Below are 27,926 nucleotides of genomic sequence, written 5' to 3'. Positions count from 1 at the left end.
GTGATCCGATCACATGTGGTCAGCTCTAAGCACAGCTGTTCACACCTAGCATCTCAAATGCGTCTTCAGTGACAACTTGTGATCGGGCCTCTCTTTCCCGCTCTGTATGCAAATGAACACGGAGCTTCGTTCTGTGATGCAGACTCGCAGCACAGAGAGGAGGACAGCTGCTGTGCAGGAGCAGTGTAGTATATACTGCAAGACAAGAGATGTCGTTCATGAGTTTAAACACACTAAAGTGATTGGCACACTTTTTTTACGCTTTATTTTCCCCCTTTGATGTTTTTCTTGTTGTTGTTTACTTCACACCTTTATGTTAGACCCTGAAGTCCTGCTCCTCCTCTTGGACTCGTTGACACCTGGGCTGCAGGTGAAATAAATTACCTGCAATTAATTATTTGTTAATAAAAGGGGGAAAAAAAAGCCACTCTACCCTCGAGTATTATCTCAAACTGACACACCTTCCCCTAATGTTTGCATTACCATTACTGTGCTCTTAATAAGGTGTAAATATAGAGCCACTTAACCTGACGCACACACACGGCAATTATAATGTTATGAGTAATTTACCACATTGAGTTAAGAATAGAGAAATGGTTGTCCTGGAAACAGCCTCCTCGTGCCCCACCTGTCGCCTGTTTTCTCTCTATCTGACACCACCGCTGCAGCCATGACGGGAGCTGGCAGGGTCCTAATTGCTCTTTTTGTTCACGCCCTTGGCAGGCCAGTCATTATGACAACAGGGATCCTCGCAGCGCTGGCACCCACCCGCCGACCGGCCACCTCACGATTTCCCAAAAAGCACCACTAGAGAGATGATGCTGAATATCCGTGTGAAAATCATGTCAGAGGAGAAAGAGTCTATAAATAGGTGTAGAACAAGAATAGAGAGGCGTGATATGCACATAACAGTTTTTTATGATGGTAAGGGATGTTATTGTGTCCTTTGTTGCACCTTGTAGCAAATTGTAACACGATAATGTAAGGACCAGCATGCAAACTGTAAAAACAAGTCATTCATTGTTTCAAATGGGTTGTTGGGTAAAGATAAATAATTAATATGGTCTAATTATGATACATTCCTTTGCACTACATTTTATATGATTGAATCCAATTAATGATCTAATAAGTATATTAGATGTTACTCTTGATTGGGGCTTTAAGTCATTGACAGGTTCCTGCTTTTTAACCTATTAAAAGAAGCATCCAGCTTCCTGGTCCTGCGTCTACAGTGGCCCTGACAGCTCAACGCACAGCAACTTAAGAAAACACATGCAAATAAGCAAACATCAATTTGACAACACACCTGCAGCATTTAGAAAACGTGCAGCAAATACATGCATGTGTTTGCATGTGTTTTCTTAAGCTGCTGCGCGCTGAGCTCTCAGGACCACTGTATGCCTCTGTAGCAGCGTGTGATCAGATGAAATATGAATATGTGACTCCAGGCCAGCTGTGAGACACCAACATGTCCTCTCTTCAAGCCATTGAAAAGGGGGCCTCATACGTAGAATTATGTGTCTAGCAAAGGATTACATCAAAGTGTAAACACAGAAGTAATTTTTTACTCAATCATCACACATAATATGTACAAACATAAGCAATATAAACAGTATAAACACATTCAAATGTGAAATGTGCCTCATTTTAACGTGTTTGCTTTCATCGTGAATCCTAAACTCTCCCAGTGTGCACATAAAATCTCATGTGAGACACTCACAGCACTACACAAACTAAAGTGTTTAATACATTGTTTTACTTTAATCCCACAGAAAGCTAAGCTGGGCCACGGTAAGAAGGTTATAACGCCGTCAGACCACCGGCGGTTCAGCCTGCCGTCGGGTAACATGGACCGGGTCCGACTGAGCGACTTCAACTTCCTGGCCCTGCTGGGGAAGGGCAGCTTTGGCAAGGTGAGAGCTAAAACACAGACATGATGTTAAAGAGCAGCTCCAGTCATGTTTTAAGATGTATAAAATGCTCTGCTTGAAATAATAAATTGTGTCTGATATGTTTTTTCTGCAAAATACGTTTAATTACCTAAATCCTCCCAGGGCATCTCCTCCTACTCCTTCATTAAAAATTCCTGAATCTGCATAGGCCCCGCCCACTAAGTGCTACGTGTCACCTTTTGTAAAATCACAGCTGAAAATAAAACACGTCTCTACCATCGTTTAGTGGCAACTTGTTGAAACTTAGCTTGCTTGAAATGTAGTAATTAGCAGTCAGTAGTGAGTTTGCAAAAATTACGACGACGGTTACAGCTGGCTCGCACATCGCCGAAGTGGTTGCCATAGGTTACAAAACATAGGTCTTAACCCTGCCAATCTGAAAACGTGTTGTTCAGCCTGTCCTTGGTACACTGCAGTTTAAAAGCAGACAGGCCCAGCCGTGGAGATGACTGCTCATGTGGTCCCTGATATGTCTTGTAGCACATGAGAAACACCACATGGAGATGTTTACAAGGTTAAACACTTGATCTTCTGGAGGGAGTCTAAGGGGTTCATTTCAGCCGAAGAACGCCCGATTGTCAGCATTTGTTTGTGACCTTTGACCTGTGGTGTCTTCATAAACTGCAGGTCATGCTAGCAGAGATGAAGTCCACAGAGGAGCTATACGCCATCAAGATCCTGAAGAAGGACGTGGTGATCCAGGATGACGATGTCGAATGTACGATGGTGGAGAAGAGGGTCCTGGCCCAGAGAGACAAACCGCCCTTCCTCACACTGCTCCACTCCTGCTTCCAGACTGTGGTGAGTAAACACTGCAGCCAGACTCAGTCGATTTCGGATGTTGCTGGCCATGTGGGCTAGTTCGTCCTTGGTGTCACTACTACTAATCCTGTCGCATTCACGTCTGTCATGGGTGATATGCAATGACGGATCCGCCTAGAAGTCATTTTTTATATGTGTTAATGTTCCATTCATTTAGGCTGAAATCGGTCCTAATGTTTGGAAGTCGTTGCACAATTTTGTAAAGTAATGTTAGCCAATATATCCCCTCAAAGCTGTTAAAGTAATGAGCCTGTTTTTAAAATGGAAGGAGTAGTAAGTGCAGATATTTGGTTTGTAGTAACACAGTATTTGTACCTTGTTACGTCCCACCTCTGTTCACTTACTTTACCATCATTACAGACGTCTCTGTAATCCCGGACGTTTTAAAGCCGGTGTGTGTTGTTCTGTCTTCCATTATGTCTATATTTGCCGTACATTTATTGCCGCTCTTTTGCCGGTGCCCCTGTGGAGAAAATTGATACTGAGCTGGGACCACCGCTGAATACGAAGTCTCCAATATGATGTCAACTCCGTGCGTGGAAAGGGTGACTCAAGGAGTCTTTAATAAAAAACTACATTTTCTGATCAAAGCCTATAATACAGGTATTTGAGCCAATGTACTGAAAGCATAGATAAACTCAGCCCATAGCCGTAGATGTATGGCTGTATTAGATCATCGTTGAGTAATATATACATTATATTGTTTGTTCCATGTAATGCACTGCTCCTCTAGCGGAGTGCACATACGTCCTTTGTGTAGAATCTATTTCCTGCTGCTCCTCGTGGACAATGACGTCCCTTTTTTCTAGGATCGGCTGTACTTTGTGATGGAGTACATCAACGGGGGAGACCTAATGTATCACATCCAACGCATGGGCAAATTCAAGGAGCCACAGGCCGTGTAAGTGTATGAGTAGTCCCTTTATGCAGCACAGGATCTGATGTTATTACGGGTTAGAGCACAGTGTCAGATGTGTATATTAAGATGACTCATAGAGAGTTTATCATCATATTTATTCATATTGAAGTTTTTTAGATGATTTTTCAGATAGTGAATGTGAACCCTGAATGTTGCACTTCCTGCTCAGTTGTTAAACCCCATTATTTATCACTTTGATATCTATTCTTGAAAGAAAGGGATGTTTGTGAGTAGCTTTCTTTGTCTTCCGGACTTTTTTTGTGATGATGTGTTTTTATTTTCTTGCAGGTTTTATGCTGCAGAGATCGCTGTCGGTTTGTTTTTCTTGCACCGAAAAGGAATCATCTACAGGTGGGTGAGTCAGAGAGAAACCAGTTTAATGTAACGAAGCAACACATTCACCAGACAGCAGACAGACAGACAGGCAGGCAGGCAGACAGATTAGATAGACAGACAGACAGACAATCAGACTGACAGACAGTCAAGAAAAGATAGAGAGATAGTTAGATAGACAGTCAGACAGACTAGAACGATAGATAGTCAGACAGACAGACAGATAGATAGATAGACAGACAGACAGGCAGAAATGCTTGACAGACACTAAGGTCACCCTGTTCCTCTTCAGTACTTCAGCTAACGACTAACATCCGTTCTCCTAACATCCCCCTCCCCTTCTTGTGTTTGGCATCCTGATGCTGCGAATAAGAGGAAGAAAAGGAGGAAGTGAGACATGAAACAAACAGGGACACACACACTGAATTGGAAGGGCAAAGAGAAAAAAGGAAGCGAGATGACAGAGAAAAGGATTTGACGCCAGGAAATGATTGTGATGTGTGCTGCAGAGAGATTACAGTGCTGGGAGAGGTGGCAGCAGTGCACAGCAACACGTCTTCCTCTCTAGACAAAGACAGCAATACACAACATGGTCACAAAAAACAACACAAATGTTCTCTGCTGCAGGGATCTGAAGCTGGACAACGTGATGCTGGACTCTGAGGGCCACATCAAGATCGCTGACTTTGGTATGTGTAAGGAGAACATGTATGAAGGCATGAACACACGCACCTTCTGCGGCACCCCGGACTACATCGCACCAGAGGTGAGAAAGAGATGTACAGATTACACTCTTTCATTTGAACATTTTTCCACCATATAATGCATTTGACCTGTAGTTAATTGTTTGTTCCCTAAACCCCGCCCCCAACCAGATATTGTCCAATCATAGCATAGCAACTGTGACATGCTAGCAGGACAGGTAATGTTTTACCGCCCATATGTGGCTAAACGTGTGCAAATGAGGCAACGAAACTCAAATTCTTGAAGCACACGCAAAGGGTTAAATGCATCCCAAACTGTGCAGCAGAGCACACAGCGCCTCTGTGCTCCGGTGCTAGTTTTACTGACAGTGAAACTAGTTTGACACCTGTTGAGTCTGCCCCCTCCTCTCCCAGTTAATCATCGAGCTGTGGGTTGAGTTTAGTCGCACACGGATCTGCAAAACTTTATGACGTGTTTGCGCTTGAATATCCTCATCAGCGCAATTTGCTTTGTGAATCGGACCTTGGGGCAGAGCAGATAGCAGGTGCAAATGATATGGTGCTATCAGCAGCTGCAATTCATTCTTAGTGATGCTATATTCCTAATTTTACTAACAACAAAACCACCTAATGAAAGAAAAGGTTGATTTTATTTACCTCTAGATAAATCGTTTTTTTCCTGACTTTGTTAGCTTTCCATCCCTGAAGGGGAAAAGAAATCAGAGACAACCTGATATCTCAGCAGATATGAATGGATTTCTCATAATTAAGTGAGCCCTCTCTTTGCCCATCCATCCATTATCTTCCACTTATCCGGGGCCGGGTCGCGGTGGCAGCAGGCTAAGCAGGGTGACCCAGGCGTCCCTCTCCCCTGCAACGTTTTCCAGTTCCTCCTGGGGGCTTCTGATGCGTTCCCAGGCCAGATGAGATATATAATCCCTCCAGCGAGCTCTGGGTCTGCCCCGGGGTCTCCTCCCAGTTGGACGTGCCCGGAAAACCTCCAAAGGGAGGCGCTCGGGAGGCATCCTTATCAGATGCCCGAACCACCTCAACTGGCTCCTTTCGATGCGAAGGAGTAGCGGCTCTACTCCGAGCTCCTTACCCTATCTCTAAGGCTGAGCCCAGACACCCTCCGGAGGAAACTCATTTCAGCCGCTTGTATCCGCGATCTCATTCTTTTGGTCGCTCCCCAAAGCTTGTGACCACAAGTGAGGTTTGGAACGTAGATCGACTGATAAATCAGCTCCTTCTTCACCACGCTGGTCCAGTACAGCGCCCACATTACTACTAATGCTGCACTGATCAATCTCACAATCCACCCTCACTCGTGAACAAAACCCCGAGATACTTCTCCCTCTCTCTCTTTTCTTTCTTACAGCTCCTCTGACTTCAGTTTATTGCACAAAATATGTGCTGCCACTAAAGTATCCTGAGAAATTGCAGCATGTTCAGCTTAAGTTTATCCACACTGAGAGTTTCATATCGTGTGGGAGTAGTTTTTAAAGACAGCTGAGCAACAAATTGTAACTTAGTGCACTGTATAAATTGCTGCATTTCAGTCTCTGTTAAAGGCGGGTGCAGCTGTGATTTAGCTCTTTCCTTGTGCATGAGTATTATTGTGTGTATCAGTGTGTAGACTGTGTGTGGGAGGGAGGTGTAGGAGGGCAAATTGGATGGTAGGAGAAGGCGCCTTTGTTGTGGGAGCTGAAAATAGCCGACTGTTTTTAATGGAGGCTGATTTGGTATCGAGTTTAGATGATAGAAATGTGACTTTCAGTGCTGCTGTTCACATTCTCTCTGATAGCTTTACTGTCGCTCTCTGGGGCTGTGTTTAACACTGCTGTTAACAGTATTGATAAAGTAGAGACAGCTGCAGAAATAGAGCCAGCTTTGTCACTAAGCCAGTTAATAACAACACTTCTCTGCCTGCAGAAATGTGGCGCCATGTCTTCATGAAGCTTTTAATCTGTTCACAGATTATAGCGTACCAGCCGTATGGAAAATCAGTGGACTGGTGGGCTTACGGAGTTCTTCTGTATGAGATGCTGGCAGGACAGGTAATGTGTTGTTTTTAAATAACTAAATTGAGTCATGTATGAAGCAAAAACACAGAACATTCCTCGTTCCTGCTTGGAAGACCTGCTGCATTTTTCTGTTTTGTATCACTATGAATTGAGTATCTTTTTTTAGGCGGTTGTTCAGACAAAAAAAAGATATTTTAAGGTCTTATCTGGTGCAGACATAATTAAATATTGATTAAATATTAAGTCATTAAAATAAAGGATCAATTAAATTCAAATAATTCACTAAAATTCAAAGCAAAAGTGCAGACAAGACAAGTAAGGCTGAGCCTTGCTTATAAAGAGCGTCAGTGGATAAACTGTGGACAACATGCGTCCTTGAGAGGAAAAAACATCAAAATTGTTCCTCATGTGAACTTCTGAAATACTGAGACACTTACAGAAAGAGAAGGTTTGTTATAAGGTTTCTAGTTTCCAGGCAACAGCTGAGCAGACACTCACACACATAAACACACAATGTGAACAGGAGCAGACTTTTGTAGCACTTATCTGTGACCCACTATACATGAATTACCTGTTAGCAACACAGGACCACAAACTACATTATCTATAAGTACAGGACAGATGTGACATGAAGCTGTGACACCCAGTGACGACTCTCTCGCCTCAGTATCTTAGCCGTCAAACCTTTACATGAGCTCGTGTGACTGTGTTTCTCCTCAGCCGCCGTTTGACGGAGAGGACGAAGACGAGCTCTTCCAGTCCATCATGGAGCACAACGTGTCCTACCCCAAGTCCATGTCGAAAGAGGCCGTGTCCATCTGCAAGGGAGTGAGTGCTGTATCAGTAACAGTGATTTTAAGATTTTGTTGCCTGTTCAATTTAAGGAAGCAGGTTTTGAAAAGCTTTAACATGCAAGATGTAGGTGTTCGCATGCTGTGTTGTTGTTATTAATGCAGGGAAACATAAAGAAGGTTTTTAAGGCAAGAAAACTTCATACTGTGAATTTTTTTTATCATACTGACAAGAACATAGGCAAAAGTCAGGACGAACACACACACACACACACACACACACACACACGCACAGACACCTCTGTAGTTGCTGGGTAACAGTAACCTAGTCAAAAAAAGGAAAGAAAAAACAACTTGTAGTTTAACTTTAATTATACAAGGGAAGGACAGCTTTTCAACCACAAATACTTTTTCCCGATTAGCTGAGAGTTCAGCTTGCTGCGCCTTTTTTTTGCTGTTGTTAAGGCAGACCCAGAATCATTAGCTGTAATTAACCCAATGACAGCTGTCGCCCCCACAGAAGGCCCGCCTCTCCATTCATCCGACTGGACCATGAGAGCGCCTTTCCGCTTTGAGTTGAAACTTTGAGTTGAGTCGCTAAAAACGCGAGGTGCACCAAGCAGAAAAACGCAAGATTCATTGCACACAAATTCCAACGAGATTTTCAACTTAATCGAATAGCTATCAAAACAAATATTCAAAAACCAAAGGGGCCTTGAAACAAACAATAGCTTTAAAATAATAGGTTAAGTTACGCAACGTTAGGTATGCTAGCTAGTTAGCCTGCTAGCTACCTGTTGCTAAGCGACAGGAGCCGCGTTTGGTGATGCAAGGTTAAGAGCGGGAACAGCTGGTGACGCAAACAGGAAATCCTCCGTAGACCAAAATGTCTCAAGTCAGTTCGGACTTAGCGTCTACACAGGCCACGAATGACTCATCCTCCACAGGCCGCATCCTTTGAAGGATGCAGCCCTCAAATTGAGACGCAGCTTAAGACTCTCTTTAATCTCTAAAAACACAGGATCCGACATTTCGCACTGACGGAGCAGTGCAGCTGCAAAAATGGATCAACTAATTGATGAGTCAATCAACAGGAAATTAATTGCAACTATAATTGTTTTTTATTTCTAGCTTCACAAACTGGAGGATTTGCTGCTTTGTTTTTGATTATAGAACTCTGTTATTAAATGGAAAGGCTTCTGACTGTCAACTTAATGTTTAATCAGAAGAATAATTATAGATTTATCAGTTATAAAAATAGTCTGATAATTAAAGCTCTAATATTGGGACCTTTTACTCGCCATGTTGAGTAAAGAAATGTGTAAACACGACTGTTAAAGTTGTTAAGTTCTACTTTACATTTTTGTTTTTCCTTTTTTCAACACTTTTTGAAGCTATTTCGGGTAGAATGACACAGAAGATGTTTTTTATCACAGAAGTGAATCATTTCATGATGTGCTCCAGCACGCAGTTGAGTCACACATTTCCATGGATTTCATTAATGCTCCTTTATCTAGCTGACTGTTACGACCAGTGAATGAGGACCCAGAAGCAGAACACACACTCAGAGGTATTGGCATTTATTGTAGGGAGACGGAGATGGGTGGATGTTGTCCAGAAGGTTGCAGAGGGACAGAGTATGGCAGACCGGGGCGAGGCGAGGGTGTGAGTATAGCTGGTGGAGTGGGGCGAGGTGAGGAGTTGAGGATCCAGCGGGCAGGTTAGTGCAGACAGCCAGGCAGATGTCTAGAGGGGTGATCCGCAATAGCTCAAACACATCCACTGTTGGTTTGATGAGCAGATGGGGAGCAGGTGTGCAGGTTTGAGCAGGTGTATTGCATGAGCAGCAATCAGAGGGAGCTGTTGAGTGTAACTGGGGGAAGCCACGCACACACACATGCACACACACACACAGACACAGGGCCAGGCCAACAGGTGGCACGGCTGAAGCCATAACACTCACACCTGAGGGGTACACTACGAAGCAAGCTCAACATACCCAGGCTTTCTTTGAGTAAGCTTGCTCAACAAAGCCTCAAGCACGAGTTAGAGATAACATGAAGGAACTTTCTCCGTTAACCCAGACTTTCTGCTTCAGGCTGGGCGCGCTCATAAAAATTTGACGCCTCTTCCGCACAAAAAGAAGCGATCGTGGTCTGTCTGCTAAATGAGAGGCGATGATGAATATATAAAAAAAACTGCTGCTGCAATAAGGCGAGAGAGGAACGCTGCAGAAATGTGTTCTTTTAATATGTAAATTAATGTATTTATTTTAGCACACGAAGCTCTCAGTGCCTCCAGTAGTCAGGAACTACAGTTAGGTCAGATACTTTCACTTCATGAAAAAAGCAAGGAAGTAACTTTAGTATTTGTTCAAATAGAATTCAAATTAATTTGATATAATCTGTGATAAATACCTTCAGACTAATTAATTTTATTATCTGCGTTTTAGCTGCAAAACCAGCCGTGTAAAGCGGACTTGGCAGGAAATTAGGACCAAACATAAAAACATAATGTCCTTAGATGCTGCATCCTCATCGCTTTTTTACTGCGTCTGCTGGTCTGCTGGAATTTTACCCAAAGCAAAAACGAGAAGAGGAAGACTGGACTGGGGTCATATTATATTCTTGTCATGAACCGGGGACCAAAAGGAAGGACTCAACAGCAAACTCAAAACAAGTGGACAGATTTCAGAATGGTTTAATGCCAGGCAAGGTTCGGTACACAAAAAGCAGTCAGAATCAAGCAGAGGTATCCAAAAAAACGTGAGGCGATAAGGCAAAACAGGGTCCGAATCAGAGGTCAAAAAACGAGAGCTTGGGACAAAATGCTGGAACGTGACACAAGGGTACAAAACGAACTAACAACGAGACAGGGAGTAAAATATATGAGGTAATGAGGGTGATGAGACACAGCTGGGGAGAGCACAATCAGGAGCAGGTGAGCACACGACGGGGGAGGGGCAGGACACAGACCTGAAACAGAGACAGGGGTGAGTGATTTCAAAATAAAACAGGAAATACCAGACAAGACACATGAGGAAAAAATAAAAGCAAACTGGCAGACATTACAATTCTTCACCTACTGAATGCACAGGCGCCGTCATGTAATGCATACAGTACGTGCTACTCAACCTGCACGGATTCGTTCTGTGTCTTTACATGCGTAACGTTACGTTCCAGAAGTTTCCTTACACACATAACCTCAGCTGAGGATCTATATCACCAGAACGTCGTCAGGACATTATTAATGAAAGGTTAGCTTTGCAGAGTAGGTTACCATGGTGATTTAGCCAGGTTAAAAGAGAGCCAGCTTCCTGACACAGAAAACTCTGGGTTTAGGCTCAACACGCTCTAATCTCGCTTCGTAGTACACACCCTCTTTCCTCTCATTCCTGGGCATCACTTTGTGACATCATCACCACACAGAGGAGTCAGGGTTGTCGTGATCATGATTATTTACCTGCAAGGAAATGAGTTTTCAGACTCAATTTACACGCCAGAGAAGATTCAATTAAGATTCAGGTGCAGTCTGATCAGGTCTTTTAATAACATTAAAAAAAATCATTCATCATCTGAGAGGCAGTGACAAGAGCGATAATCCTGATCCCTCTTTTTGTTTGCTTCACATCTCTTTAGCAGAAATGATTCATGGTTGAAATTAATAGTGGCTGCTGAATCTGAAATTGAGGCATGAAAAGGCAGGAGTAATTTCCTGCCACTATTTTAAAGCAGGATGAGTTTCATTGGCTCTGCTTAATGGTGCTGATATGATAGTTTAATGTAACGTAAAAGCTTTAGAGATTCACCTTTTCTTTCCTCCAGCAGCTATCTGCCTCTGTCATAATTCCTCATTTTCTGTTTGTCACCAGCTGATGACCAAACACCCGTCGAAGCGTCTCGGCTGTGGCCCCGAGGGTGAGAGGGACGTCAGGGAGCAGGCCTTCTTCAGACGCATCGACTGGGACCGTCTGGCTAACAGAGAGATCCAGCCGCCGTTTAAACCCAAAGTGGTGAGTGATGGCGCGTGTAGAGATTATGTACTGTTTGTGCTGGTCTTTATTTGTACACCTGAGCTTCTAAAATTAAATAGTAGTAACCTATTGAATAATATATTGTTATATTGTGTAATTTATGGGAAAGTGTGAGGGGGGCACTTCCTGGCCGCTCAGTGAGTTTGGTGAGGGAATCATCTCAGAGCAGTGTCAGGTGTGTGTCTGATTGCCCCTGATTAAAACCAGGTGTGGGAAGCCTGTATATACCCTGAGGTTTCAGTGCTCTGTGCTGACTCATTACCTCACCATCAGAGGTAGTGAGAGGTTCTCTTAATGTTTTTGCTTGTTGTGTAGCAGTGTGAGTCCACAGAAGCACCACAAGAACCTTTCTGCATGATTTGCTCACCATTTCTTGTGTTTTTTCTCAAAGTAGTTTGTTGGTGCTGTTGGTCTTTTCTACCCCAGCCCTTTGTGTTTCTCGTTTAAAGAGCAGCTCCAGTCATGATTTCAGACATATAAAATCCTCTGCTTGAAATAATAAATTGTGTCTGATATGTTTTTTCTGCAAAATACGTTTAATTACCTTAAAAATCCTCCCAAGGCATCTCCTCCTTCTCCCTCATTAAAAACTCCTGAATCTGCACAGGCCCCGCCCACTCTGCACATTTCCAACCTAAAAAACTAAACACGTCTCTTCCATCGTTTAGCGGCAACTTGTCAAAACTTAGCTAGCTAGAAATGTAGTAATTAGTAGTAGTAGTCAGTAGTGAGCTTGCAAAAATTACGATGACAGTTACAGCTGGCTCGCTCATAGCCAAAGTGGTCGCCATAGGTTACACATAATGATATGCATAGCGTCACCCCGTCCTTTAACAAGAAAATATGTCAGTGTCATCCTACAAAGAAGTTTAACTTGGCTCAGCTTATGCTGCAGCACAGCCTCCTCTCTCAGACAGTTGAATTAAACACATTCAAGCGCACAGTCCTGGTATATTGTTTTGTGAGGTAATTCTACCTTTTATCTCATAAGATTTGTCCTAAAATTCTCTCTTATGGTTTCAGAAACCGCTACTCCGGTTGTTGATTTTGTGAAGCCGTTTAAAGAGCAGCTCCGGTCATGTTTTAAGACACAAAAATGCTAAATGGACTGCACTTATCTAGCGCTTTTCTCGTCTTAAGACCAGTCAAAGCTGCTTTTACACTACATGTCACATTCAACCATTAACACACTGATGGTAGAGGCTGCTTCGTAAAGTGCCCCACTGTTGAACTGTCTTCACATTCACACATCGTTGGCTATGACACCGGGAGCAATTTGTGGTTCAGTGTCTTGCCCAAGGACACTTCGACATGTAGACAGAGGGAGCTGGGGATCGAACCACCAACCTTCCGATTGAAAGCCAATCGACTGATGTGGTTTTTCTGCAAAATATGTTTAATTATGTTGTAAAAATCCTCCCAAGGCATCTCCTCCTTCTCCCTCATTAAAATTCCAGAACCTGCATAGGCCCCGCCCACTATGCACATTTCCAACCGCCCCCTCCATCGCAAAAACAAAACACGTCTCTGCCATCATTTAGTGGCAACTTATTGAAACTTAGCTAGCTTGTAGTGTAGTAATTAGTAGTAGTAACGTTAACGTGAGTTTGCAAAAATTGACTGTTACAGCTGGCTCGCGCATCGCCCAAGTGGTTGCCATAGGTAACACATAATGATATGCATAGCGTCGCCCCGTCCATTAACGGGATTGGCTCCTTAGGTTTGTGACGTCTCAAACCTGCCAATCTGAAAACGTGTTGTTCAGCCTGTCCTTGGTACACTGCAGTTTAAAAGCAGACAGGCCCAGCCATGGAGATGACTGCTGTCCCTGATATGTCTTGTAGCACATGAAGAACACCACATGGAGATGTTTACAAGGTTAAACACTTGATTTTCACTGGAGGGGCTCTTTAAGGCATCCCTGGTGGCTTGTGTTGTGTTTTGGTTTAAAAGTGTGTCCTTGGTCTCCCTCTTCATGTTTTTTGTCAGCTTTTTCCCCTTATTTGAACGTTATTTAGTGAAGGGAGCTGTTAGTTTTTTAGCTCGTTATTATTTTTATGTTCCTCTCTCCCCTCCCATCCAATCACTTGCAATTATTGTGTTTATCCGTCTGGGATAACTCCGCAGTTGTGTCCGACTCCCCCTCATCATCATTTATATTGGGTCTTTGTTGATTTCCACTGTGTATGGCATTCTTTTCATGTGTTAAATCCAGCTACACACACTGTGAGGTCCTTTTATCCTACACAATTGAGCCATAAAACAGTGACTGGGTGGAAATGCATTCATTCTACAAACAAGAATAAGAGTAGAATACAGGTCCCATAATATTCTGATTTATTTAATTAAATTCCTACAGCAGCCCGAGAGGTATAAATGGCTTACCGTTCAAAGTCTGCGTACAACAGGTGGATTTTTTTCAAACGCAAAAATAGATTCAATGAACACAAAACATCAAATAGTTTTATTTCTCTCACAGTTTGATTTTTCTGGTGTTCCTATGTTCAGAGTACGATGCTAAAAACAGCAAATCAAATGTGTCCTTCTTGAACGCTACAAAGAATCTTCCTCAGTGAGCCTTAAAGCATGTCTGCATGAACGGGTGCGTACTGTATATCTGCATTCCCATTCATCATCAACCAGTGTGATGGTGTACGAACCCAGGCTGGATCCCAGCTGCAGCCACCAGCCCCTCTGCCACTGACACCTGCCCCCACCTCACCCTTTCTCCCGACACCTCAACCTCCTCCTGTCACCGCAAACACTCCTCCTCTGTACGTTCAGCCCGCATCCTCCATCCCCTCTCCGCTCACAGCGCCCGGAGCCACACACACACACACACACACCACCACCGAGGAGTAAAAATAGCTCTCTAAGAGCAGAGTTCCCTTTACTTCCACACATGATCCACAATAAAAGCAGCGTTAAACAGCGGATGTATCCACTCACAGAGGGGGGAGGAACAGTTGCTAAAACTGGATCCATCCATTCAGGGGGGCTTTGTGTGGCGTATCATACACTGCGTCATTAAATGGTCTGAAGGGACTGGCAAACAAAAGATCCATCTGAGGCTGAGCTGCTTGTTTTCTGCAATATTTCAGAGCAGCTGAAAATGCTCGACAGGCTGATAGGTCTCCTGAGAAAATGTGTCGCAAACAGCAGGCGCTTTAATCCGCTCTAAACACCAGTTTGTTTTTGTTTTGCATTATTCATTCTGGAGGAAATTTGTCTGATTTTCATGTCGAAGTGTCGTGACCGGGCTGATGCTGTGCGATGACACGCAGTTATATCCATACATATTCAGCAGCTGGAGACACATGACAGCCTCGAGCAGAGCTGCACACTGACACTGATGACCTCCACTGTGGATGCTTAGGGTTAGCTTATGATCTAATTAAAACTTCTGCCTGGCTACACATCAGGCTTCGACATTTTCCCTGCACCACCTTCCCTCTGGGAGCGTAGGAACCTTTCTAATAAAAGACTTGTGAGAAGAAAATCACTGGAAACTCAAATCCACAATGGCCTTTGAAATATGTAATTTAGGGCCTAATGTATAGAATAGTAAGCGTATGAAAGTATTGTAAATGCATGATTGTCTCGGAACAATTGTAGTTATTTTAACACCAAGCATCTAGCGTTTGTTATAAGAGCAATTCTCCCCCGTAAAAAGCCACCTTCAATCAAAGCTGGTGTTCTCTGTAAGCAATAGAAGCAATAATATTTGAAATTGGCGCCATAGCTGTGGAGAAAGTTGTACAAACAGCTCGTGGTTTCGCCCATTCTACATTCCTACAACACCCAGTGTGCATTGCGCCCCTCCCTCTGAAAGGAACGGCCCAGCGAGAGTAGCTGGAGTGACATACCACCGTTTCGCTGCAGGCGATGGCTCAGAGCGGGACAGAATCCGAAATACGACGAGGATATTCCCGTCTAAAAAATCTTCAGGTCTGCAGTCTACATTTCAAACCTGACGATTACAATGGAGACATGACATCGGAGGCGGGCGTCCTAGATTGAGGAAGTGTAGTTTAGCGAGCTCTCTGGCCAGGTTTCCCAGGGCCCATTGGAGAAGCGGATAGCGTCCTGAGGGTGAAAATTAGCAAACTGGCCCTTTAAATTCACAATCCTGTAATTTCTTTGTTGTGTTTTACAGTGCAAAGTTAAAAATAACGGTTGTTTATTCACACATTTTTAAAATCTTTTTCAGTGTGGCAAAGGAGCCGAAAACTTCGACAAGTTCTTCACGCGCACGCAGCCCGTGCTGACTCCTCCCGACCAGCTCGTCATCGCCAACATCGACCAGAGCGAGTTCGCCGGCTTCTCCTACATGAACCCTCAGTTCATCCATCCGTCCCTGCACAGCGTGGTATGAGGAGAGCGAGCGGAAAACACAAAAGCATGGACTACAGGATCCTTCCAAACTCCAACCAACGTCCCGCTGTCAAATGACTTGTATCATCCTCTACAGTATTCTGTCTACTCGTTATCGATATCTGTGTGCAGAAATGACTGAGGAGAGGGTAGCAAAGTGTTCAAACGATGGCCGGAAAAAGTACATATTTTGCATCGTCCTGGGCATCTCTTAATATGTTCTTGATTCTGTTTTCTCCATAACTGCAGCCTTTTTTCTTGCGTACGAATGTTTCTATCAGTTTATTAGGTATTGAATATACAAGATGTTTTTTTCTTCTCATCCCAACGACTCATGTTCCCCATCTTACTACGCAACAAGCTGCAATGCACGACAAGAACGGAACATATTTTTCTGCTCTGTCTCGGCTTTATCTACTTCTGAACCGCTACACGTGTATTTTATATTTATATACAACAACAAAAAAGAGGTAGTATACTGTTACATGAGTGCCAAAGTACCGTAGAAGTGGAAAAAACACACATTTCTATTGCAGTTCTTGTAATGTTTTCCCCCTCTGGCTTTCCAAAAACTGTCCGCACACTTACAACCCCCTGAACAGAGACCGTTTATATATCTGTTGTTTTGTAGGACGTGGACTAACAGTGTATCTAACTCAACATACAAACAGAAGCACATAATGCTAACGGTTACAAGCTGTCAAGGCCTCGTCAGTGCAGTGGGCGAATGCAGGATGAGTTTAATTTATAGGGTCAGAAAACTGTGGATCAAAGAGACGAGTGTGTTTGAAAGTATGAAGATGCTTTTTTTCCGTATGCACAAAGCAGATCTCTGTTGCATGCTTATTTTCTGACTCTGTACGAGCAGTAGACTCTAGGATGCAGTACACGTCTGGTATCATTGTAAAGTTTAGTATTAATGATATAAACTATGTTAATATATAATTGTTGTACGTTTTGAAGAGTCTTATTCTGAAGAAAATTTGTTTAAAGGTTTTGTTCCCGTTTTATGTTCTGCTTAACTGAAAGAGAGACGTCTAACCTGCTATTCTATGTCGACCTTTTATTTTGTACATATGTTTCAAAAAGAGAAGTTACTTGCAGATTTTATACTACGAACTGAATGTGCTTTTACTACCGTAGACAGTTTGAACATTTCTATGTGTAGATGACCCCTCAGAAGTGAAACGTTTGGGCTGAATCTTTGGTAGCTTTGGTATCAGCAAAACCTTGTAACATGTATTTCCACTATTTATCCATTGTTTTCTACTACTCAGTGTCATGGCAAATATGCAGCAACTACTGTGTGTGAAGCGTTTGAATGCCCTCTTGCCTTGGTCGTCTCCGGACCGACTCCTTCTGTAACAAATTTCAAAACTAAGTACGAGGATTTTAGAGCCGTCTTTCCCTTCTCGCGTATATTTTGTGCATGCGTGAGGCAAGGCCTGATCTAAGCATGAGAAAGACCCCTTGCATGATACAGAGACCCCCTCCCCTCCTGGTGTGGAGCATGGAGTTCACTATCTATAGACGCGCAGAATGAGACAAACCCACGAGCATCGTGCGCTTTTCCGCTCATCGTCTCCTCCCGTTTGCTGTCATGTAGCCCGACCTGTTTGGCTAAACAGCTGAATTATAAACAGACAAATATGTGTAAAAAGCTTCTGCTGTTTTTTTTTTAACTGGTGCCAAACTGTTTGTTTCCAGTCAGGTGTGTCCTGCAGTGTTTTCTTTCTGAGGCACACAAAGCTACAACAGCAAGATTTCATAAAACTGCCAAATTTACGAAGCCTGCTGCTCTTTAATTAGTTACTTTAACGTGTAGACTGACGATGCAGCTGTCACATCTGGACCAAAATGAGGTGTTTTAGGTTAAGAGAATACTGAATGTTTACATGTCTCACATTGAGAAACTTTATCAGAGGAGAGGAAACTAACTAACAAACAAACCTTCAGACCAATGACAGATGTAATGAAATGTCAGGCCAGTCAGGGTACAGAACCACTAACAGGCTACAGTTAAAGCCACAGGGATGTTTGTATGTGTTTCTTTTCCGTGCCCCTGCTTTTGTTTTCCTGATTCTTCTTGTTCCTCTGTTCATTGTGGTATGATGGATCCTGTGTATAAATAAAGTATGAAAAACATTCATCTGCTCTTTTATTTGGAAGTGTTCGGTCCACGTAGAATAAATCGTGTATTTAGGGACTGTATGAAAACTATTTATGGGGGGGTCTGAAAAAAGGGGGTTATTAAATGGGACGTTATTTTGACCTTTCATGAGGTACAGAAATCACACTATATGGAGGTTATGGGACTAAATTTAGTTGATTATATCACAGTCAGACAGTGCAACTGACTTTATGCATAAGTGAAAATATAACCTGCTTTTATCAATATTTAATTTCACAATTACACATTTAGAGTTTGGTCAAATATTGCAGATCACTCAGGAACCTCAGAGCCGTCACCTGTACACAGGTCACACAGTAGCTGTAATAACCACTTATTACAAACTTGTTAAAAATGAGGAAACAAAATGTTTAAAAGTGGGGTATTATGCTAGTTTCATTACCTGTGTAGTAGCTTAGCATAATTTACAGTTAAAAACACTCATGTTTCTCACGCTGGTGCTCTGTGCGGGCCCTCATACAGCCTCTGCCTGAAACGACTCAGTCAGCTCTGTCTCTTTAAGAAACCCCGCCCCTACAAGCCTGCTTCTTTCTGATTGGCCGGCTCTCCGAAGCCTGCCAAGGAGCAGAACTTGGTGTTTGAGGCACGCCTCCTACACTGTGGCCGTGTTACAGAGTTGTCGGCAAAGAGTAAACTTTTTCAATTTTAAATGCTCTTGTCCTTTGGAAAAGTAAACACTGATGTCTTTCCTGCACAGCCAAAGAGTCAACACTTTCTCCAAGACAGTTTTAATGTACTTGGCCAGCAGAGCCGTTGAGCTGTGTGGTGGAGTGAAAAACTATTTCTTAGGCAGACTGAGCTGCTGGGTGGGCGTGTCCTTGAACTGTGCCAGGGGCAGGAAGTTCTGCTGTGTCTCGGGCAGATGCCCAAATATGGAGTTCCTCCACTTTGTGACATCACAAAATGAAGGGTCGGGAAAAGTCTGCCTTAAAGCAAGCGTTCACAGCAGCCTGCAGACTTTTTTGCTGGGGATTACTCCAACATACTTTCACTTAAAGATCTGAAACTTCACACACATTTAGTGTGGACATCCAACATTTAAACATTATATATGTCATAAAATGTGAAACAGCAAAATACCCCCTCTTTAAATAGCAGTGGTTATCAAGTGGTCAATGTGTGCGTTATCGGCTATATTATTGGTCTAACTAATTAATGAGGTTTAAATTGGGCCACCCAATTCAACAAGTTACTTTCTGATATATCATTTACAGATTTTTAAACTTTTCGTAAAGCCAGGACAAATGGTCTTATTGAACACAAACCAACTGAAGGTGTCCAGATGTATCTCAAACAGACGCATGTGGGGGGGAAAAAACTCACTTTATTCACAGCACAAAGTATATGTGCGGAGCTGTCCTTGGTCCTGAAACGCTCTCTCCCTCTCTCTCGATCGCTCTCTCACCAGCACTCCATCTCTCTCCCCCTCTCTCGCTCTCTCTGATCAGCACGAGGCGTCTAATTCGGCTCGTTCTTTCACAGTGTTGCCCTCGCGCGCGCTGCTGATTCTTCTTGGTGCTATAAGCTTCTCGCGGCTGCACTTAATAGTTTACTCAAGGAATTTTGACACCAAATCAACGGAGAGTCGCTTTTTTTTCTCTTCCAAGTCGACACTGACAAACAAAAAAAATTTGACAATCCTTTTCTCCCGGAGGTTTTTATCCACAACTTTGACTACTGTCTTCGCGGGGAGTGCGGGGCGCTGAGACCGGACAGACAACAACAAACCGTATGTTATAATAGAACTTTTATTTTAATTGTTGTATTCGCAGGTTTCTTTTATTTTTTGTAATCCCCTGTTTATGATCAACTGGATTAATCGTGCCATCGGCTTCTGCATGCGGTGCAACAGCTAATATATATATACATTTTATTTTCATGACAGTTACAAATAGCTGTGAGCTACATTAAACCCTTTGGTAGAAGTCTGCTGATAGCCGTGGTACAAATATATGACTGATGTTACAGCACCAAGGACACTTAGAAAAGATGACTGTCCCATATAGGTTAAGTGTATTTGTATTTACTTTTAATTAAAAGTTGGCCTTGAATTTTCAACAGTATGGTGGTGTACAGACGTCTGATGTGATGTGCACTAGAGGAGGCTGTATAGTCATCTCTGTTACATTTATAGTCATGTAGAAGCTCAAGCTGTCTTGTCACCTGTAAATTACTCTGTGTCTGCACCTCAACAACTAGTTTAAAGGCACAAGAGGATTTTAAAAGCATTTGTTTGTTTTTATATGAAGGCATCAAATGATTTAAAACATTTAAGATGATTTAAATGTCCAATATTTGTATGTAGCGTCTTGGCTATCTGGAGGTTTAAGACTCTGACCATGTTATCACAGTTGTCTTTACTCTTACAGTACAATAAAAGGTAAAAACTGAAGAAGAAGAAAATGTAATGGGGAAAATACCAGGCCTCTGCAGGGTGAGAGAGGCGACCTTGCTGGTGGTCAAGCATAGAGATTGAAAATAATAAAGCAGCAGCTTAAATCATGGTTGTTCAGAGGCCAACAGAAAAAGATTTGAAGTACATGAATGCATCATTCTAAGAGTAGAATTTGTAATCAACCACAGCCTCTCTGTGGCCGTGTGTCCTCCAGCTGATTCCTCCCTCAGCACCGTGCATACATCATTCACATGAGATCTACACCGTCATCCTGTCACTGCAGATGTGATGTACGAAGTGATCGGCGAAGTGTGAAAACCACGACAGTCTTGGACATAATGTGAACATTTGTATTCGTAACAGGAAGCTGCAACACGTAATGTCACTCAGTGTGGAGGGTCACACTGATTTACACTTCATCATCATCAAAAGGGATGAAGCTAACAGTCTGAGCTTCTTCCTCATCCTATCCTGTAGAGATCTGTCTATCCTTCTCTCTCCCCTGTCTTTCCCTCCTTTCCTTTATTCTCAGTCCGGCTCACAAAGCACCTGGCCACACTCGCCTCCATAAGTGTTCTTGTACACTGAGGTGTTGTGTAAAACACTGAAATTGTTTCATGGATCGTGCCGGAACCTGTGAGTGTCTCATTGTAGTCTAAATCTACACAGTCACATAGAGGCTGGACAGGGTGACAGTGTGGTATATTGTATAAAATTAAAACTGTATATTACCCCGATCATAAAACATGTGTGGGTTTTATGCAAGAGATAAATACAGCAGGCTGATTATGAAGGCAAAACCAGCCATTTATAGAAATGTGGAGCTTCGTTTGTATGAGCCAGTGAACAGTCGCCTGAAGGTTTGTAAACACACAAGCAGGCCATACGTACAGTACGGTGGCCTAAACTGTTCTATAATAGATAATTGTTTGAGAAAATAAAGACAAAATATTGCAAATTAAGGTGTAAGCATAAAATAATCACATATGTTTCATGATAACACATAGTATCTCACTTTTTAAGAGAGTGATATAAAGTAGCAAGAAGCTAAAGCCAGCAAATGGTTAGCATAGCTTAGCACAGAGACTGGAAACAGGGGAAAACAGCTAGCCTGGGCCTGTTCACAGGTTCCAAATGAACCAAATCCTCTTAAAGTGATAATCTCGAACATCTCAGTTTTGTTCTCTTTGGCGGCACCTATGGCGATAAACGGTAACTGCGGGAGCACACTTCCCAGATATCCAGACAGTGCTGTATGTGTGACGTCCACGGTTGGCTCCGGTTGTAACTCTTGATTTTCCTGGCTGACGGTCGCTTTCCTTTTCAGACTGTTTGCTTCATCTGAGCGTCGAGTTTGTTTCTTTTTCTTTGGATTTTCACTTATTTTGGAAGTTGTATCTGTAGTCATCCATCTTTTCTTTCTTTCTTTTCGTCACTAACTGGGCGCCGCTTGTGATTTTTTCCTGCGAAAGTCTGCACAGACACTCAGTCTGTAATACTGCAAATGCAAAGGCTTTCATCAGTGGGCCATAGGCTCAATCATCATTGTGTTACCTCATTGGCGATAGATAGAGACTTAACATTTATTTAAATGATCTTCGAGATTATTACTTTAATCTTATCTTTAATCTTATTTCGTTTTTTATCAAATGTTACTGCAGGTTGTTCCCCAGTTTTAATGATACCAGTTTTCGTTACAATCTTGGTCTGAACAGAAACAGTTTTTTGTTGGCTGTCACAGGTCTGACACAGCGGTTACTTTCCACTGACATATAAAGACAGAAAGACAATGCAAGATGAAATAACACTTCATAATAATGAGCCATTTTTGTTTTCAATTTCATCCCTATCTCTGTCTGTATTCGATCATTTGGTCATTTATTTCACATATCTGTATTTATTTATTCAACTAGAAAGCTTTGAGTCATCACATTAAAACATCAAACTGCCTTTACCTTTTCCTTCTACCTCCACTTCCTCCTCCAGATTTCTTCTTGATTTAACGCCTGCTGGAGGTTCCCCCTGCTGTCAGCATGAGCGCGTGCAGCAGGAAGGCTCTGACTCTGCTGAGCAGCGTCTTTGCAATCAGCGGTCTGGGGCTGCTGGGAGTGGCGGTCAGCACCGATTACTGGCTGTACCTGGAGGAGGGCGTCATCATGCCTCTGAACCAGAGCATCGACATCAAGACCTCGCTGCACTCGGGCCTCTGGAGGGTCTGCTTCCTGGCCGGTCAGTAACGAGTCCGTGGATGTGGGATCTATATTCTGCTGCAGTGGCACTGCTGTGGCTCAGATGTGGTGGGGTTAAATGTTAGAGTGGAATGGAAAATGTGATATATATCGTCACAGAATTTCATTCACAAGTGCTTCATCTGTGTGTGTGTGTGAGCATGTGTGTGTGTGTGTGTGTGTTGGTGTGTGTGTGAGAGCAGTTGTGAGTAAGTGTGGATTACAAGATGCAGAGTGAGAGAGCAACAGATGGATGCAAAGTGTGTTTGTATTTCTTCCTGGTTTTAATCACAACCTGTTAAACAAGGTGGATTTATTATAGTCAGTCCTGAAATATGATCACACACACACACACACAACCACACATACACACACACACACCTGACTTGCACCTACAGAAACAGATGTCATCTCATCGTGCTGCGGAATTCTCTGGTGGGTAATGCCAGCAGGTGTCTGTATGTGAATGTGTGTGCGTGTGTGTGTGACGCCAGTGTGTAACCGTGTTTGCAGGATGTGATGTAACTCACACTGTTTAAAAAAGTTAAAGACAAATTTAAAGCTGCAGTATGCATTCATTATGATTTTGGTTGAATTGACAAGTTTAGACCGTTGCACGTCACTGCAAAGTTTTATTTAAAGTGATAATCTCGAAGATTTTCATTTAAATAAATGTCTGTTAAGTCTCTATCTATCGCTGAATGAGGTAACACAATGGTGATTGAGCCTATGGCCCACTGATGAAAGCCTTTGCATTTGCAGTATTACAGACTGGGTGTCTGTGGCGACTTTCGCAGAAAACATCAAAAGCGACGCCCAGTTAGTGACGTGTTTCCATCAGCCAGCAGTGGTTGTTCTGCCAGAGAGGGTAGGTGGAGCTAACGCAACAAACACACTTGTGTGTAAAGCTGCTGCTCTTCCGGTAGTGCTGGGAATTACGTCTCTTTGAAGCGATCTCATGTCTCTGTTCCTTTTCCGAGAGCCTATCAATGCCATTTCAAACGCTCGAGAACATGGCAACACTATGAGGCAGAGAGTGGTCAGACTTGCGAAATGGTGCCTGCACTATATTCTGACATGTCAACACAATTAATCAACATCATTTATTTGCCAATAAATTATGATACAGCTCTGTACTGACTACAGAGATGTCAACACAAAAGCAACAAACTTGGCAGAGGGTTATAATGTTGCTCACCATCGGCAATACGTTGTGTTGACATGATTCCGCTACACGTGACCGAGTATAGCTGCAGTTGCAGATAGCAAAAAGCTGCCTGTGGTAATTCGACATAAAGGGGAGTGGATCTAGGGCGGGCAGTTAAACTTGGGCACTACTATAAAAAGAACGGCTCTCACCTACGACTTGGTTCCCGACGTTTGCACCAAAAAGCTGTTCAAAAGAATCGGATTGTTGGCGAACGTCACAACACTATTTTCTGATCTCTGCAAGTGTTGTGAGTAAACAGTAATCTACTATGGCTGAACAAACAAAGAAAAGATGGATGACTACAGATACAACTTCAACAAGAAGTGAAAATCCAAAGAACAAGAAACAAACTCGACGCTCAGATGAAGCAAACAGTCTGAAAAGGAAAGCGACCGTCAGCCAGGAAAATCAAGAGTTACAACCGGGGCCAACCGTGGACGTCACACATGCAGCACTGTCTGGATATCTGGGAAGTGTGCTCCCGCAATTACCGTTTATCACCATAGGTGCCGCCAAAGAGAAAAAAACTGAAATGTTTGAGATTATTTAACTTTAAATAAAACTGTTATCTGTTGTTTGTTGTGATAATTATGGCTCACTGGATTCTAGCTTTCTTATCAGCTTCTTAGCCAAGTCTCTACTCTGCCGGTCTGTAATATCGGCCTCTTAATAATCCCCTGCTGTCATACTCAGTGTGTTTACCTGACCTCCACAACAACCTGCACACATGTTTCCATTTCCCCCGTCACCTCCCTCATATACCTGCCCTTCAGCTGCATCTCTCTTCTTCCCCTTGACTCTGAGTTCTTCTTCTTCAGGTGAGGAGTCTGGCCGCTGCTTCACCATCGCGTACATTATGCCGATGAACGTCCAGCTGACGTCAGAGTCCACAGTGAACATGCTCAGTGAGTAACACCTCCGACAGCAGCTTCAGGCTTATTAACTCAAGGTGCCTTCTTAAAGGTTGTCCACATAAGCAGCTGTGGTATTTTTATGGCAAAAAAAATGTACTGAATGTATCCAGACGGATGAGTCATCTGAGCCATACTGTTGTTGCCCTGCTCCTCTTCAGAATACTTATTACCTTTTTAACAATTCACCTCTCGAGTCCTTCAGAGCCGCTCAGTGTCAAAGCTTTACTACGGGATGAGTCAGTGTAATACGCTCGCATATTTTACTCCATTCACAACATAGATGACGTACAAGTGTCTCCATTTAATCTTATACCAAGGTTGATTGTTCCCCGTCCTCCCGTCATGGGAAAGTTGAGATCACTTTGGGATTAAACTCTTTTTCAAACACGCATCTGTTTCCTTCCTCCTCTCCTCAGAGATGATCCGCTCTGCCACTCCATTCCCTCTCCTCAGCCTCTTCTTCATGTTCATCGGCTTCATCCTCAGCAACATCGGGCACGTTCGGCCTCACTGCACCATCCTGGCGTTTGTCTCTGGAATCTTCTTCATCCTCTCGGGTACACCACTTCTCTTTTCCTCCTCTATCTGTTTTCAGGTTTCTCTCCTCTGTTGTACATGTTCTTGATTTAATACTGACTTCTCTGTGTGTCAGGTCTGGCTCTGGTGGTGGGTCTGGTGCTGTACATCTCCAGTATAAATGATGAAATGTTGAACAGGACGAAGAGCAGCGAGGCCTTTGTCACCTACAAGTACGGCTGGTCCTTTGCCTTCGCCGCCATCTCCTTCCTTCTCACTGAGGTCAGCACACAGCTACTACAGTGGTTTATTACTGCTCTGATTAAGGTCAACATGTGGAATATGTAGCATAACACCAAACAGTATGATCTTAAAAATCACACAGGAATACTCACGTGACTGCACCAAGACGTGCATCGTCCGGAGGTTTGATCTTTCCTGTCCTATCTAATGGAGGCAAAATGGCCATAAAAATAATCCTTGAAAAAATAAATGAAACAGCAATAATGTACTACTAGAGATGCTTCAACTAAATTTAATCTCCATCTCCGGGTAATTATTGCCTCGGCTCTGACACATTAATCTCCACTGCGATGCCATGATTCTTCCGCCCGTCTCTCGAACATCGTTCCAAATTTGTCGCGGCCGACTTTGACATAGACTGAAAGAGTAAAAGATACATTAATGAGCACCGTAACGTCTCCACTGGCCTCCATGCTGCTTACCAAAGAGTAGAATGTAAGTTCTTTGTGCGCACTACTGTTTACTAACCCTGTTTTGGTGGTGCGTTTGTGACGTCAGACGGTGACGCAGCAGAAAAGAGAACAAAAGGAACATACTCCACTGGCAATGGGAACAGAGACAATCTGCGTTTATTAGCGGGTCTTCCCAGGTCTGAAAAACCTGCGTCAATGCGCTTATTTTGGTGGGAAAGGGGTATAACTGGGCGCCGCTTGTGATTTCTTCTGCGAATGTCACCCAGTCTGTAATACTGCAAATGCAGAGGCTTTCATCAGTGGGCCACAGGCTCAATCATTTGGCGACAGATAGTGACTTATCGTGTCTCAAACTTCCCCTAAGTTGTGAATGGGCCTTTTATCCCCATCAAAAGCATTTCTTTACACCCAGTTTACGTGGTGCATTTGTACAGTCTCCTGCAGAGCCTACTTTAATTGTGCCTTAAATGTTTTTTGTTGTTGTTTTGTTTAACTGTCAGTCACTGTCACTGTCAATCTGTGGGTTTCGTAGCACAGAGTACTGGACTGCATCAGACTGAGAGGTGTTTCCAATATTCTGCATACATCATGTTTAAATTTGGACGGGATAAAAACACTTCAATGTTATTCAGTTCAGTTAAATATCTTAAACTGTGACTCCAAACACATTTAATTGATTTACACTATAACTAAACCTTAAGAGAACAGACATTAGAGCAGGAGAGTTGTATTCAATTTTACTAAATAAGGTGGACACTATTGTTATTAATATTTCTGTTAACCCTTCATGACAAATATATTATCTATTTAGTGTATACTACAAACACAGATCTCCTGATTTATCATGTCATTTTACATGTTTAACTGAAAGTGTTAATATAGTCTGTGTGTGCAGCGCCCTCTGGTGGTCAGAGAGAAACTGCAATACCACATGTTTATATCAGTGTAATTGTTACTCATTAATATGGTTACAAATTACAACAGTACCATCAGTGTTTGTGATTAATTAAGAGCTTTTGTAGCAGGTAAAAAGGAGCTGTATGCAGGCATTGTTTCTATCGCGTGAAAGAACTTACAAACACATTATCTGATATATTTCATTCTAATGACTTTAATCTCACATTTCCCTATTCCCTGCAGAGTGCTGGCGTCATGTCCGTCTACCTGTTCATGAAGCGCTACACAGCAGAGGAGATCTACCAGCCTCGGCACCCCAGCTTCTACCGCCCCCGCCTGAGCAACTGCTCCGACCACTCGGGCCAGTTCCTCCACCCAGAGGCCTGGTCCCGCGGGCGAAGTCCCTCCGACATCTCCAGCGACGCCTCGCTCCAGATGAGCACCAGCTACCCCGCTCTCCTCAAATGCCCCGACTACGATCAGGTCTCCTCTTCGCCCTGCTGAGGGGCCACGACAGAGGTCATCTGAAGAGGTCACTGGAGGGTCACAGAGGCCTGCTGAGGACTGAGAAAAATACACAACTTAGATATTTAACTGTGGGTTTGTTTTCCAGGGAGAAAAGTATGTGCAGCTGTGGCTTGACTGTGGCCTAATGACTCTGAAAATAAGTCATGCTGAGCTGCTTTTAGCTGTTTTAGAGGGTCAGAGATGCTTTTTGGGAATTTGTTGTCATTGCAGAACCAGCATTTTTCTAGGTCGGGGCTGGTTTTAGAACAATACAGGGTTATCGTGTGTGACTCAAAAAGATCAAATCTAGAGGAAAGTAGATTACCTTGAACTTAAGCAGTATTTTTGTTTGAATTGTATCTCTGCATTTTATCCGTCAGTGCCTCATGGTTGTTTGTTT

At 43.1% G+C, this 27,926-nt stretch overlaps 2 protein-coding genes across 4 annotated transcripts in view; both read left to right on the top strand.

Annotated features, from left to right (window-relative positions):
- prkcab (protein kinase C, alpha, b) overlaps window positions 1-18,076 on the top strand; it is a 129,625-nt gene extending 111,549 nt beyond the window's left edge. For both annotated transcript variants that reach the window (XM_069674004.1, XM_069674003.1), the window contains 9 exons: window positions 1,773-1,913; window positions 2,580-2,753; window positions 3,584-3,675; window positions 3,982-4,044; window positions 4,654-4,792; window positions 6,707-6,787; window positions 7,475-7,582; window positions 11,417-11,557; window positions 15,789-18,076. In XM_069674004.1, the coding sequence (XP_069530105.1) occupies window positions 1,773-1,913; window positions 2,580-2,753; window positions 3,584-3,675; window positions 3,982-4,044; window positions 4,654-4,792; window positions 6,707-6,787; window positions 7,475-7,582; window positions 11,417-11,557; window positions 15,789-15,953 (1,104 nt within the window). In that variant the 3' untranslated portion in view covers window positions 15,954-18,076. The remainder of the gene's footprint in view (window positions 1-1,772; window positions 1,914-2,579; window positions 2,754-3,583; window positions 3,676-3,981; window positions 4,045-4,653; window positions 4,793-6,706; window positions 6,788-7,474; window positions 7,583-11,416; window positions 11,558-15,788) is intronic.
- Window positions 18,077-22,571: 4,495 nt separating this feature from the next.
- cacng5b (calcium channel, voltage-dependent, gamma subunit 5b) lies at window positions 22,572-27,613 on the top strand. 2 transcript variants are annotated; one of them, XM_069674412.1, is made up of 6 exons: window positions 22,572-22,767; window positions 23,800-23,805; window positions 24,750-24,881; window positions 25,307-25,447; window positions 25,543-25,688; window positions 27,263-27,613. In XM_069674412.1, the coding sequence occupies exons 1-6, from the start codon at window positions 22,572-22,574 to the stop codon at window positions 27,521-27,523; spliced, it is 882 nt and encodes a 293-aa protein (XP_069530513.1). In that variant the 3' UTR covers window positions 27,524-27,613. The 2 variants fall into 2 exon arrangements, with proteins under 2 accessions (XP_069530513.1, XP_069530514.1); XM_069674413.1 differs by lacking the exon at window positions 23,800-23,805 and having other exon boundaries at window positions 24,795-24,881.
- The last annotated feature ends 313 nt before the right edge of the window (window positions 27,614-27,926 follow it).

This window comes from Semicossyphus pulcher, unplaced genomic scaffold (assembly GCF_022749685.1).
Source record: "Semicossyphus pulcher isolate SPU_LCO1_2020_fin unplaced genomic scaffold, fSemPul1.0.p SCAF_23, whole genome shotgun sequence".
NCBI classification, from domain to species: domain Eukaryota; kingdom Metazoa; phylum Chordata; class Actinopteri; order Labriformes; family Labridae; genus Semicossyphus; species Semicossyphus pulcher.
This window is presented reverse-complemented; position numbering and strand designations above follow the sequence as displayed.